General features: G+C 48.0%; 4 protein-coding genes across 4 annotated transcripts; 2 read left to right on the forward strand and 2 right to left on the reverse strand.

Annotated features, from left to right (window-relative positions):
• Window positions 1-5,571: 5,571 nt before the first annotated feature.
• Window positions 5,572-7,330, reverse strand: A1O9_07107 (uncharacterized protein; the record flags this gene model as incomplete). Its single annotated transcript, XM_013404053.1, has 2 exons — window positions 5,572-7,107; window positions 7,169-7,330. 2 exons carry the CDS (start codon window positions 7,328-7,330, stop codon window positions 5,572-5,574), a joined length of 1,698 nt encoding a protein of 565 aa, XP_013259507.1.
• A 666-nt stretch (window positions 7,331-7,996) lies between these two features.
• On the forward strand, window positions 7,997-8,635 carry A1O9_07108 (uncharacterized protein; the record flags this gene model as incomplete). Its single annotated transcript, XM_013404054.1, has 1 exon — window positions 7,997-8,635. The coding sequence occupies one exon, from the start codon at window positions 7,997-7,999 to the stop codon at window positions 8,633-8,635; it is 639 nt and encodes a 212-aa protein (XP_013259508.1).
• Window positions 8,636-8,938: 303 nt separating this feature from the next.
• Window positions 8,939-10,591, reverse strand: A1O9_07109 (uncharacterized protein; the record flags this gene model as incomplete). The annotated part of the gene is made up of 1 exon (XM_013404055.1): window positions 8,939-10,591. The coding sequence occupies one exon, from the start codon at window positions 10,589-10,591 to the stop codon at window positions 8,939-8,941; it is 1,653 nt and encodes a 550-aa protein (XP_013259509.1).
• Window positions 10,592-11,214: 623 nt separating this feature from the next.
• On the forward strand, window positions 11,215-12,937 carry A1O9_07110 (uncharacterized protein; the record flags this gene model as incomplete). Its single annotated transcript, XM_013404056.1, has 3 exons — window positions 11,215-11,344; window positions 11,415-12,398; window positions 12,477-12,937. The coding sequence occupies 3 exons, from the start codon at window positions 11,215-11,217 to the stop codon at window positions 12,935-12,937; spliced, it is 1,575 nt and encodes a 524-aa protein (XP_013259510.1).
• Window positions 12,938-14,805: the final 1,868 nt, after the last annotated feature.

Here is a 14,805-nt window from a genome sequence, read left to right on the forward strand (position 1 = left end):
AAAGAACAAATCAAAGCTAAGAATTCAGACTCTGCCCATGATTCCCATCAGAATTGCTCCACGAACAGAACAGGATCTGATATCTCACACTTATCTCCTCGATATTAGAGAGCGTGGCATCACTTTGAATGAGACTATCATCCTCTGGGCGGCTGACGATGTACTCAGTTCTCACCACTGGGAATACTTGCAATTGCTATTTTGGTTTTGGTTACATTGCTGTCATGAGCCTATGGCAATTGAACCTTTGCCAACCCGAATTCGCTACCGTGTTTTATGCTCTGCAATTGACAGGTACCTTCTCGTGGTGCAGAGCGTCAGTAGCCTCGTAGGTGAAGCCAAACCCTGTCTCTGACAACGGTCGCCAGCACAATACAGGACAACATTGTGTGCACAACGGACCTCTTGACTTGGCAAGGCACGTTGAAGAGAGCGAACTATGTCCATATATCGTACTTGCACCCATGTCCTTATCCACAACCTTTACCCAACGACCAAAACACCTGTTGTAAATCAAGGGGGCTCTATATCAAGTATGCTTGACCGTCCCACGGATTGGCTTACTGTTGTTTGAGCAATCCATGATGTTTAGATTAGGAAAGCATTCTCTACAGACAAGCGGTTATGTTTCAATCATTCAACTTATACAGATTGTGTACAAGCCCGCCAAAAGACCATCGACCGAGATGCTATTCGCGACCTCCTGGCGGACACACTTCTCAATTGGTCGTTTGCCGTAAAGTTATCCCTGTTAACAGTCGCTTGTTTGGTTAACGGGTCGGAAAGCTGATGAAATCCGTGTCATTAAATAATGCGCGTTTTCTCTGATATCGGTCCGGCGGCTTTTAAGCATAGTGGCGAGTCGAAGATGATTTCTGGCAAGATGATCTTACTGAATAGCAAAAGGGCTGTGCACGTTTTCTCTGATACGGGCTCAGGACATCACTCTTGCTCGATCATATATACAAGCTCACGACTATTGTAAGAATTGAACGGGTGTCGTTCTTTTGGAAAGGGATCCAGGACCTTGGTATCAAGATCTCTGGAGCAGAACAGAACCACAACCGAAGGCCAGCCAAGGAAGCTATCTTCAGATCAGTCAACGTTTTCTCTGATATTGACCACTGTCTGGTTGGCGCTGTGTCCTTCTATCTCTGCGGCACAGAAGATATGCTACAACAGGCAGTGGTTTCAAAGCTTTTAAGAAGCGGGCAGATAATGCCCGTTTTCTCTGATATTGACCACGGGTTGTGTGCTCTCGTGATACATATTAGTTTATCGCGTGGCTGCTGTTTTTCAGCAGCCATTGGCATTACATTGATGACGACGCGGGCCGGATAGTGCCCGTTTCCTCTGAACCTTTCCAAACATGACCTTCAATGTTTAGACTACAGTTGCTGCACGTATGCTATCAAGAGAGGATTAGAGGAGCAGGTGGTCCTTGAGAACAATACCCTACGCGCCCTTGGTCCTGGATAGCCTCCCGCCAAAACCCACCCTCAAAGGGCTATAAAACATGAGTATTAGTGATTCAACGAGGCTATATCTGGCTTCGGGGTGGGCATACAAGTAGGCAAGGCCTTTATCGACGCTCTCGGGCCAGGATACCCACTGCATTGATCGCAACATTCTCGAAATGGTCGGGTGCTCCCAAAGGCCACGCCCACGCAACGATCTTCAACGACGCGGAAGTGCTCGAAACACGTCCCGCCACTCCAAATACTCGTCCCGTGGTCCATGGACTTGTCCTTCAAGCAGTCGTCAACTCAACAGCAGGTGAGAGCGGGTTCTCTACAATGGGCTCAAAGCCTCTTTGCCACTGTCTTCACAAATTAGAGCCGAGATAATCGAGAAGTACGGAACTGAGGCCCTGGTGCTGGGGAAAGATGGCCTCGAGAAGCTCATGAGGGAGCTCGAATGGGCACAGGGGCTGTGTCACGGGTTAAACCCGTATAAAGCTCTAGAGTGCGCCCTAGAGCGATTACTCGTGGTGCACCTTTGGCCCGTACAACTGTACAGCCGACGCCACGTGACTCCTTCCCATCGATTGTCTCCTAGGAAACTATACAAATCCACTATAGGAGAGGGTAGGGAGTACTTCCTTCATTCGTACAGTAGATAGATTTTCTCTTTTCTTTTCTCTCCTTAGCTTTAGAATCCTCGTTATACGGTAGTTAGATGAATTACTCTAATTTCCTAGCTAAACCCTCACAGGCTGAAGGGCTAAAGGGCTAATAAAGCTATTATGGTACTTCCTCAATCTAACGGTCTACGCAAAAAAATGAAACCGACCAAAATCTGCCTACGCATAGTTAGGAGACATTAGAAAGGGTCTAAGAGACCTAGAAGAAGTCAGAAAAGCATCAAGAAGAAGGAGAAACCTAAGGGGAAGGTAAAATGCCTTAGAAGACTGGAGGTCAAAAGGGGGTTAAGCTCCGGGACCACCAGCAAAATAAGCGTAACAGAATAGTTACTAAAGTTACCGAAGAGCTGAAAAAGCTTAGAAGCTCTATAGAGATTATCGAAAAGGACGGAGAAGAGGCTCTAGTACTAGGAAAGGAACTAGTTAAGTCGAAATAGCCTAAAATACTCTAGAAAGTACTAGGGCTAGAAGGCTAATAAGGTTATCGAAGTTCTTCGAGGATCGAGGCGGAACGACTCGTAACAAAGAGTACTCGCCTAGTATAAAGGGAAAGTATAAAGTAGTAATTGTAGATAGTAGGTTTTTCTACTCCGGAGGGTTTTCCTACTATAGAGCTAGATAGTTTTCCCGATTTAAGCCTACCAAGAGGCTTTAAGGTGTAGGAATAAATTAATCAATTGATCAAGGTACTTCCTTAATTATGCTTGGAACTACTCGCAATGAAGAGTACTTGTCTAGTATAGAGGAACACTGGAAGGGAAGTATGAAGATAGTAGGGTTTTCTACCCCGGCGGGTTTCCTTACTATAGAACTAGCTAGATATCCCGATATAAGCCTAATAGAGGCTTGTAGGTGTAGGAATTAAATCAATCAATGAAGTCGAGTATACTACCTTATAGGTACCATCTCCTGAATAATCTTGTCAACATAGCCCACCGCGCCGCTTAGCTGAAGAATACGCACTGTGTCGCTTGGTTACTCGGGCCGCTCGGCCGGCCCTAATGCCGGCATCCAACTCCTTCTACCGCACGTTTGTCTATTAGTGGAGACGACGATATCAAGAGATCCCCAAATTTCTGCCACGGCACCCCAATCGACGTTAATGAAATCCTCTTCTCGTTGGCACAATATCTTTCTCCATGGAAAGATGTGAAAGGACGTGATCACTGTTTGCGCCTGATGGAGGATTGCTTGGTTGACCTTGATCTAGATTGCCTGCCGCGTCGAACCCTGCTGCAACATGATCGCTCGTCAAGAGTCCGATTTGGTTTTGTTGGCTAGAGGCTAGAGTGCGCTTTTCGGGCCGCATTTGTTCCAAATGTGGCGAGCGCAGCTTCATCAGGAGACAGCGGCAGGGATTGCACGAGTCCTGACAAGATGTTGTACGCGATCGTTCCGGCCTTGGCCACGCCCTTGAGCTGATATGACATATCCAGGGTCAAATGTACCGATTCCAAGATCAATTCTTTGTATGGAATTGTTTGTCCTCTGTCGTGTATGACAACAGAAATCAAAAGAGTGGTGGTGGTGAATGCTACGCAAACAACAATGAAGCTCCTTGCGGCTGTTGAGGACATCAGTTCGAAGAGCTCGTGACCTATCTTGATGACGCGAATACATACATCGACAGCCACCGCACAAAGGTCACTCTAAAGTTCTGTAAAGCCTTGTCCAGGATGCCTGGTCAGAAACTGTTTTGGAGGGCTCAGCTTAAACAGGTTTGCCATTAGGTGGAGATGCTTCCCTGGAACGGGAGATGGGGATGCTCGGAACCCCACGAAATGTCCGGGTCAGACGATCGGCATACTCCTGGAAAAGATACTTCCCACGCTTCGATCTGCTTTAGAATGGTCGATGCTAGGATCGGGTCCTGTGTTGGTTTGTTAGAGTCACTGGATAGCTCGAGAGCGAGCTAATACTGTAACACAGCAGATGTGAACGGTGAAAGCAACCCAGGGCTTTGATCAAATTGTTCAATGTTCATGCAGGGAATCGTCACTGAACAGCTTCCCTGATCGATCAGTGGAGGCCGGGATAGCCATCTCGAGAGGTACCTTCCTGAAACGCTCAGTGCAAAAGACACAACATCTCAGATGGCAAACTCAACAATCCCATAGGTAGAGAACGCACCATACCCTCCGTCTCATCTCGAGGTCAAACTCTGAGCAATTCCCCGCAAGCGAGTCCTTATGCAGACCTACCAAAGTAAGTACAAGATTTGACTAGTGGTGTCGGATGTGGGGGTGCACCTATTTCCTGTGCTTCTCGAATTGCAGCCCCGAGAGAATGCCACGCCTTGACAAACTTGGACTCTGCCTTGTACAAAGGTTGCTGATAAGAACGGTTGTTGTACCTGCGTCAAGCCGCCTTTGCCTGGAGAGATACGTCTGGTCAACTTCGCTGCAGCATCATGACAGCGATTCGCCAGAACGTCAATACCCTCTGCAAGCGAAGACTCGATTTGAAGACATAATGCAAGTGGTGGAGACTGGACTACTACAGAACGCCTTCTGTGTGCCCGTTCAGCTTAAGAAACAGGATGTGATGATGTTCATCGACGGGCAGCAGATCGCCAAGCCAGCTCGTGCGTGACACTATGTCAGCGCCAACGAACTAGCGCGTACTAACTCACGTTACACGTGACGCGCTAACAAATATGGATACTTAAACTCTGTGAGTGACTTCATTGACTCCCATCATAAAATTGCCATTGTATCAGCCATTGCAATGCTTGGAAATCAATGAGTGATTTGAAATTACAGAAAAGGGGCTCACGGAGATCAAATGCCTCATAAGCCTCATAAATTTGTATATAAACAAGAACAGAGTCCTTAGAATTGAAAGAGACAGAGATCTCATACATGCTCGAGTGCTTGCCAAAAGCGGCGTAGTCCACCTTCGCCAACCTACTACCTTGTTTAGCCGTCTGCGTTGTGCTTAATCGACTTTCCCCAAGTGGATATGTCCCGGTCTGACTAGTAGCCCCTTTGGCAATCGGCAGCGACGACAGAATGGGTATCTCCATGGCCAAAGGGAAGAATAACAGTATAAGCAAGGATAAATCCGTGCGACGTAGTGGATAGTGTATCAGGCAAGAATCGCTAGTGTCACTAGTCTCCTTTGGTATTATTTTCACACCGATTATCACGGTTATAATAATTAAGTCAAAACAATATAGCGACATTTTGACAGAACTTCGGCGTCCGGCAGCTTTTCTAGCAATCCTACAACATTGTCGAGTTCTCTTGAATAGCTGGATAGCTGCACCTTTATAAAGCATTTACGTGCTCGGCCTCGCGGTTCTATCCTTTTCCTCACGCTCATGATGTTGATGTTGGTGTAGGATGTGAATTTGATTAACCGGGGCATCAACATTCGACGTGAATTGATCCGTGGGGTCTATTAAGAACCACGCAACTGTAACATAGTTAGCCATCGTTATGAAAGGGGGAGTATATAAAAATCGGGAGGCGCGTACTTAGAAACGCAGCGGCGCTGAAGCAAGCGCCGGTGATGTAGACATTGCGAAAAGCAAGTCCATAAGCGTCCAGCATCCCTTGCAACCCAGCTTCTATGATATCTGGGGTTACTCCCGGAACTTTGGCCAACAGCTCTTCATTTCTAGCGGCCAGTGCGCTGACAAAGGGCTCGACGCTGGCCTCCGGCAGTCCCAATGGGATAATTGCTGCCAGAATCTTGGAGACAAGGTTCTTTTGAACGGTGGAATTAAAAAGAGCATTGAAGATGGCAAGCCCTACCGATCCACCAAGAGCTCTTGTAGCGATGAGTAGGCCAGTACCGGTCGATATCAGACGAGCAGGGGTGGACAATTGAGCAGCTACAACAAGAGGATTTAGCGAAAGTGCTAGACCCATACCGATGAAGACATTGTAGCCCCACAAATTGGCAACTGGTGTTGATCGGGTCGCCGTGGCCATCAGGATAAAATATATTCCGAAGGCTATGAAGGCCAGTAGGGCTGGTGGTCGAACCTTTTTCGTCCTGGAGCAATACCACCCAGTCAACAGAGTAGTTACTATTGACGCATAGTACACAATGCTGTATATAAGACCGGATGTGAAGTGCCCTTGTCCATAAATGAGGCTGCATTGGAAACCGAAGTAGTTGGCCACAGCTATGAAAGCGAGAGATTCTGTAAAGACCCCGGCTTGGGCAATGGCAAAGTTTCGAGTTTGGTAAAGGTCGTGGTCGAAGAGCCCGTGAATGTTGTAGAAGATTGAATACCATGCTAATCCGCCGATGCTGACAACACCCACAACGAACGGTGCCAGAACGTGTACGTTGGTCCACGGATACGGGTTGTTTGAATACCCTAAGCCGATACACAGGGTCAAAAGTGAGACAATGATCAAACCCATTGCAGGCAAGTCCAGCGCGTGCAGCTTGGCCGAGAGGCTCAGCTGTTGCTCCTGTCGTGGCTTTGGTCGATAGAAGACAAGGACGAGTGATCCACCGATGAAATATACGCTCGCGAGCATATAGAAGTATGGTCGCCATCCCGAGACGTTCGTCTCGACCATTCCCCCTGCCGCGTACAGCCCAAAAATGGCACCAATTCCAGCTGACAGGATGACTGCGGTCTGGGCCCATGGGCGATACCTGCGAGGAAGCACCTCAGACGGAACGGCATGAAGAATGGATTGACAAGCAGACGAAGCGCCAGCCACCACAGAAGATCCCAATGCCATTCCGATGGAATCGGAGCGACTAAAAATGATACAACCGACCATGCTGATGTAAGCTGTGATGACGACTAACCATTTGCGACCCCAGAAGTCTGCAATCTGGGAAATTGGAGGTCCTGCAACGGTAGGGACGAGAGCGAAGATGATGACAAGCCAGGCAGTTTTATCCTGCCCGCCGATATCACTAGTGATGGTTTGGCCCAGAAAGCCCAGTCCATTAATCTGCAGCATATGGCCCATGTAGACAAAGACAACGGCCTGCAGCGGTTAGTGTCAGGGGACATTCGATCGATAACCTTGTAATTGAAGTCAGACTCACAATGACTGTAAGAACGGCACCGGCGGTTACCCTTCCTTCAGGACTGGTCACTACTTCTCCCACTGTGTCCGAGGAGGGTATATTGCGATTCGAGGATACAACTTGGGATGCTTTGAGGACTCCATTGACGTCTTTGCTAGACATCTCACAGTTTGAGACCATCTTGGGACAGAATCGAAGCACTTGTTATAGGCGATCAAGCTAGTGACAGGATTGTCATATTTCCGGTCTTTGCTGAGGACCTGGAAGGGCTTTTATTGCATTTGCCTCGAATCGCCCAAGATAGCCTCGCTTGTGCAGCAACCCCGTTTTCCCCGAGCTCTGGATTCTGGGGTCCCCGTCCGCAGAGATCTAGGCTAAAACATTGCCCTTATGCTGCGTCGATGAATTCGGAGCGTGTCATGTTGACGAGGATTACTGGAATCACGAGAATCCCTACATGGGTAGGGTAGGGCAAGAAAATCGGCAGCTGTGTCTCCGGTGTGCCGGAGATCGTTTTGATCCCGAATCTTCCGATGATTTTGTGACTGGAGCGGCATGAAAACGAGTAATCTGAGATACTGAGTCCTCCCAACTAGGATCGACACCGTATTCGAGAATAGTTAGTTTGTCCCCGGACTGGAAGAACAAGTCCGAACGCCGACGCCCTTACCTACGACCATGCACAGGCTCGATGCTTTTTTAGGCCTGAATGTACCGAGACGAGGCAATGATAATGCCAATGGACTCGTGAAGTGTCCTCGAAGAAGAAAAGTATCAGCTTGATTGAATTAGCGACCTAACATTCTTATTCAACAAAAGTTGCGTTGAGCGAATTCAATGTCCACCATGGTACCTGAACACACAAATGTCACCAAACCACATCCTAGCCCAGGCCTTTTCGCGCACGCCGTGTTGCGTACGACCATGGACCACTATGAGGAGATGAGTCAATGGTACATTGATCTACTCTCTGCGGAGATCGTGCACAAGACAGCGAATATTACTTTCCTGCGTTACGACGAGGAACATCACCGCATAGCCATTTTCGCAAGCCCAGACCATGTGCCGAAGATTGAAGGTCATCGCACTGCCGAAGTCGATCATTTGGCATTTACATACCCCACCCTCACGGAGTTGGCGCATGTGTATACGTCTCTCAAATCGAGAGAAAGACCCTGGAAACCAGTATGGACCATCAACCATGGACCCACGACCAGCATCTACTACCGCGACCCGGATGGCAATAAAGTTGAACTTCAAGTCGACAATTTCGACACCAAGGAAGAGGCTGACGCGTTTATGAAAGGCCCGCTGTTCAGCATGAACCCGATTGGGACAGAGATTGATGCCGATGAGTGGGCGGAGGAGATCTTGGCCAAAGTTCTCCCAAATGGTGAGGAGGGCTTGAGCAATGATGATATTAAAAGGATCAAAACAAGGAAGGAGATTGGCGAGCGTTATAGTCTACCTGAAGGTCTTTCATAACTACCAGAAGTCGGTTTCTGATTTTCCACCATGTCCGTGTGCTAGCAGACAGAAAATTACCTCTTTGATGTGCCCCATGGCTCAGTTTGAAGGGGATGATATGTTTTCGACAGAAATGACCAAAGTTTACTCAACGCGACCTAAATAGCTAAGTCAAGAATGTACTTGCCTTCTACGTGAAACTCCGACAATATATATGAAATTCTACAAACTCATTCAAGGGACATAAATCGTGTGGCACAAGTGATATTCCAGCCGAGGTATGCTGTTGTGTCTGTTGCTTGTCATTCTGTTTTGTTCTGATTACAGTCGAGAATGATCTTTGTTCCACGCTTTTGCGTCCATCTTAGCCCATTCACGAACAGCACTTCTCATTATCTTGCCGCTCAAAAGTCTGGGAATCTTTTCTTTGAATGCCACTCCTCCTTGAAGCCGTTTATGCTTGGCCACCTTTCGGGCCACGAACTCCTGGACTTCTCGCTCTTTTGTTCTGTCGTCTCGCTCGCCGGGAGACAGGACAACGTATGCACGTGGAAGCTCCCTTCCGTCGAGCAGAATACCAACGACAGCGGCGTCAGAGATCGACTCCATCTGCAGCAGAATGGCCTCAAGCTCGGCTGGGGCCACTTGTAACCCGTTCACCTTGATCAGCTCCTTTTTGCGGTCTACGATCCACCAAAGGTTATCCTTGACAATGACAATATCACCAGTCCTCAACCAACCACCGTCAGAATAAGTGTCCTTAGTAGCATTCTCATTCTTCCAGTAACCTAGCATCATCTGAGGGCCACGCACCCAGAGTTCGCCCGGCCCTCGTTCGATCTCCTGATTGTTTTCGTCCACGATCTTTGCTTCTGTATTTGGCAACAGATAACCAATACTGTTATGGTCGTACCGCGTATTTATCGGCAGCTTTGTCCCTACGCAGGTGGTTTCAGTCATACCCCAGCCGCGGGAAATGAAGAACCCAAATTTTTGCATGAGATTGAGTTGGAGCTCGAGCGATATTTGCGCAGCACCCACCATGACATTTTTCAGACTAGTTATATTGTATTTGGGTGTATCAGGACTCTTCGAGATCATGGCTAGTACAGGGGGCACCGTCTGTATTGTGGTGATTTGGTACCGCTCAATATTGGCTAGGAACGTCGACAAGACGAACTTGTCCATGATATAGACAGGTATCTCGAGCCGACAGGCGACATTGATTGTATATAATTGAGAGAAGGCATGATACAATGGCAAGGCAGCCAGCCATCTCTCTTTTATTCCAGATACAGTTGCGCCCCTATACATACCGTACACAACTTGCGAAGCATTGGCGATGAGGTTATGGTGCGTGGTGCAAACTCCCTTGGGCAGCCCTGTCGTCCCACTCGAGAAGTTGATGGTGGCTATCTTCTTCTTGGCTTCTCCACCATCAAGCTCATCCCAAATCCAGGAAGCAGCATTCTCCTCTGTGGCAAGGAATGAACGCCAATCTTGAACATCTTGTTGTTCTTCAGGTATGTATTCATCGGAAAAGAGGAAAATGCGTGTCGTTGAGAGTCCGACTTTTCTGGCTGCCGCCATTCCTGTTGCTAAGAGACTTGGATGCACTAATAGCACGGCACAGTTCACAATTGACATCTGGTAGGCGAGCTCGTCCGTAGTGTAAGCCGGATTAGCTCCCGTGTAATATCTCCCTGAACCTGACGCTCCCAGATATATCACCGGGACATATAGGTGATTGTGGGTAAAGACCATTACTGCCTCATCCGGTCCGATACCCAGATTGTCCAAGCCGACTGCGAACCTCTTGATCCAGAGTAGCATATCAGCACGCGACAGGCTTTTGCCTGGACATTTGGCGTCGATCCACAGAGGCTTCGAGCAAGCTGGCGTCCGTGGAAATAAGTAAGACAAGATATTGCATTCAGGTATGTAGATGTCCTCGTAAGGTGACCTGTAAATCATCTTGTTGTTGAGCAATAAGGTATGCAAATGTCAAGTCTGATTCACCACGAGAAGATGTTTGAAAACCTCATTGAATCCTATGCAAGTTCTGTGCTTGTAAATAGGTATTTTGACCACTCTCGTCTTGCGTTAGTGAATGAGATCGACGGTTCTCTCGCTGAAAACATGAGGGTATACCTGCCCTGGACGACCTCTGACTTCTTCCGCGGCCGACAACTCACCGAAGTCCGGCGTTTGCGGATGATCCGGCGAAGAAAAACATGCACTCGGCCCATAGCCGCTAAATTTGGCCAAAGTGAGGAATAGCTTCATCTATCTAACGACTTTTAGCATCGGCCCATTTGCTCTGCCTCCAAAGTACATCTCAGTGCTGTACGGAGAGCTAAGGCTCCACGACTCCGGACTCCCACGGGGTAATTGCGAGCTCGGAGCGTCGTGGGTGGCACCAAACCTGAAGCTGGCTGATTCGATTTGGAAACCCAGAATATAAGCCCCCCGTATCATGGTACTGGTGTGACAGCGCCTGACAACCATCTGCTCCTCGACTTGTAGGCGCAATAAGTAGTCTACGACAAAGGATCAAGATCACAACAGGAATCTTGCCCTTAGCCTACCTTTTCATCATGAATTCCTCGCCACGAGCCGCCACGATTCTGGTCTATGTCGTCATAGTGCTTGCGTTTATCTTATTCGTCCAGCGATTCTGTTCCAACAAGATTCCGAAGGGCGTTCGCGAGCTTCCTGGGCCAAAGGGTGTGCATATTCCCATTCTCCTCCCGCCACCCCTTCATAGCAAGTACGTGGCCTCGCTAATACAACAAAGGTTATCCTGTGATTGGTAATCTGCTTGACATACCAAAAAAGTATGCTTGGGTTGCATTCAAAGAGCTTGGTGACATATATGGGCCTATATATAAGCTCGAGATCTTTGGAATAACCTTCGTCATTATCAATGACACTGCGATCGCGGACCAGCTGCTGTCAGTCAGAGGCGTGCACTACTCTGACCGTGGAGAGTTTCCGATGATTAGCATGATGACTAACCGAGGAGATCTGGTCATCCGCCCGATCGACGATTACTGGCGAAGAGGACGAAAGTTTGCCACGTCCATGCTCAGTGTGACGGCGGTCAAGCAGTGGCAGAGTGTGCAGGCGCGAGAAGCCAGTCGCATGGTGGTGGACATGGTGCGAAACCCAAAGAACTATCAACTCTGGCTTGAAAGATTTGCAACCGCAGTTTCGGTCCGTGCTGGCTATGGCAAAGATCTCAACACAGCCGAGCTTGGTGAATATCACACCGGAAGGATATTGGACCGGATGCGCGAAATCGAGCGGGTGTCGGCGCAAGGCAAATATCTGGTCAATCTACTTCCTGTTCTCATGTATTTGCCTGATTGGCTTGCACCATTCAAGCGCGAAGCAAAGCGGCATTACGCTGCAAAGTCAGCATACTTCAGCAGTCTACTTCAGGAAGCGAAAGACAAATTTGACCTTGGAATACCAGAGGATCCGCCCTCATATGCTCGGATGTATTTCCAAAACAAGCACCATTATGATCTCAACTGGGAAGAGGCAAAGTACGTCCTTGCAACCATGTACGGCGGCGGAGCGGGCACCACCTCTTCCACTATGCAGAGCTATTGCTTGGCTATGTGTCTTTTTCCAGAGTGGCAAAGTCAGCTTCGGCAGGAGGTCGAGCAGGTTGTGGGCTGTGATAGAATTCCTAATTTCGGCGACCTTGCGCAACTTCCTTTGGTACGAGCGGTTGCGAAGGAATTACTGCGATGGAGGCCTGTCGTTCCCGCAGGTAAGCTACTCCTGTTCTTATGGCTTAGGCCTCTATCTTCAGTCTACTGGTGTGTCTAACCGGTAATCCCATACACAGGGGTACCACATGTGGTTACCAAAGATGACGTCTATGACGGTTACTACATCCCAAAGGGAGCTTGGATATTTACCAATCAGTGGGGTCTGCACCGTGAGAAGGGGCTGTATCCTGATGGAGAAGAATTTCGCCCAGATCGATGGTTAGACCCAAAATTCACAACATGTAAAGGGGTCGATGGGCAGCATCCTACCATCCGACGCTATTCGGCTTTTGGCTTTGGTCGACGGATTTGCCCTGGTTATGATCTCGCCGAGCAGGCGCTTTTTATTCAGATTGCTTCTTTAGCTTGGGCATGTCAAATTCGCAAAAAGGTCGTAAATGGTCAAGAAATCCCAGTACCATTTTACGATTACTCGAATGGGGGCAACGTCTTTCCAAACCGCTTCGAATTCGATCTGGTGCCTCTTGATCCCGAGAGAGTTAAATTCATGCAGCAGCATTGGGATACATCACAATAACGATGGTGATGATGGAACTGAGTTCGGGCACGTCGGGTCATCGTCTCGTCTTGCAAGAAACCTTCTCCCTGCTCGCAGACAAAGCTCTGATCAATGGAGCGCAAACGATGAAATCATGCCTCCCAAGCGCTATTCAACATCTCCACAGCAAATCCATAAGCAAGACTCTACCTTAGAGACGACACAAGACAGGAAAAAACTGGTCTTGAAAAAGTAACACTGACTATGCGGTCATCGCAGCAAGACTCGTTCGGCAGCTACACGAAGGCTGTCTTCGTCTAGGAAATTCCTTGGTAACCACCTATTCACGTGGCTGTCCTCGCGTTGGCGGAAAACTACGTTTCCTTCTCTCTCTTACCTCATGAATTAAAATAAGACTGTCTCCACTATTATGCCTATAAATGGGGTATCTCTACACTAGATTTGGCACTGAATCACACAAGTTTCTCGACCTCTTCTCGACATCCGACACCTCGATTTCCTGAGCCGTTTTCCCTCCAATTTGGGGACTATGATCGAAACCCTTCCCATTCCGAAAGCCTTGGATGGGCGAATTTGATGACAAATAGTTTCTTGCGGAAAAATTGTGAGGTCCTTTCCATATGCTCGTCTGGTATACTGTGATAAGAATATTTCTAATTCTCCAACAAGTGCTCTGTGTCTCAACGCGAAAGAAATAGAACTGAGAAGCTTAAAAGAAGCAAGATTTATGAGATTCGCTCCGCTTATGGCCGTAAACGATACGACCCTCAATAAGGGGCCCGGTAGTGCTAGCTATTTCGTAGTCTCTCGAAGATTGGGGTTAAAGGTGGTAACTCTGGAGTCTATAGTCTGAGTCGCTCGATCACTTATTCATCTATCCATCGAGAGGCTCTAACCACGCTCCTTGTTTGAGTAGTACATTGAATTGATCTAGGCAATTCGAACTTGGAGAAGAACTCGAGTCTCGGTCACCATAAGATCGGAAATGGTTGCACGCCTGCAGGGACTAAACCTCTTACGGCCGGTCTGACCTTTGTTCCGCTACTATGACCGTCCCCCCAGGGTCAGACACTCATCTTTTCCATCTAATTATGAGTCTGGGTTTTATGATTGAGAACGAGCGGTCTACCAGACGTTCATGGCCTCAATACTCTCAGCTTGATGAGCCGTACGCTGTGCCTTCCTCGATGCCTCTTCGAGTAAGGAGAAGTCTGGTCTCATGAGCTCAAAGTTCGTGCTATAAATTGAATATCAGTGCTTTACGACTCCGTATTCACATGAGAGGTTGACGTGTACGACTCGTGTTTTTATTGAGATAGGGGTAGCACATTAACAATGGCCTACATAGACAATCACAAATATAGTATTGAAAGGTATGGTTTCGAATATGTCGCGTTGACGATGCCCCAGGGATTGGGTAAAATTGCATCTTGGTCGAACCGCTGCTCTAAGGAGTTTGTCAATGATCCCCATACCTTCTTACAACGCCAATTATCTTCGTTAGACTGTGGTCCCCCCGCCAACCCGGGAAAATGAAGTTCAAAGAAACGTTGGCGGACATAGCAGTTTCTCGGCAGACACATGCCAAGTGTTTCGGCCGGAGTGTAGAGAAGTACCGGAATGCCGAAACTCCTTAAACCTTCGATACACGCAAGAGATTTGCTGGCACAACCAGGAGATCTTGATCGAAGAACTTCAGAGACAGTAACGAAACACCAGGGAAACCCGTTTCAACTCCGAATCTATCGCTCCAGAGGTCAAATGGACAATCTAATCCAAGATATCAACCTTCAAGCTTGATATTGTGCACGTTATCGGCTACCTCCAATAAATTGGATTAATAACCACACTCTGGGTGCTGGCTGTTGATGTCGTACTCGAGTCAA

This window comes from Exophiala aquamarina (genome assembly GCF_000709125.1).
Source record: "Exophiala aquamarina CBS 119918 chromosome Unknown aczIA-supercont1.5, whole genome shotgun sequence".
Lineage (NCBI taxonomy): Eukaryota > Fungi > Ascomycota > Eurotiomycetes > Chaetothyriales > Herpotrichiellaceae > Exophiala > Exophiala aquamarina.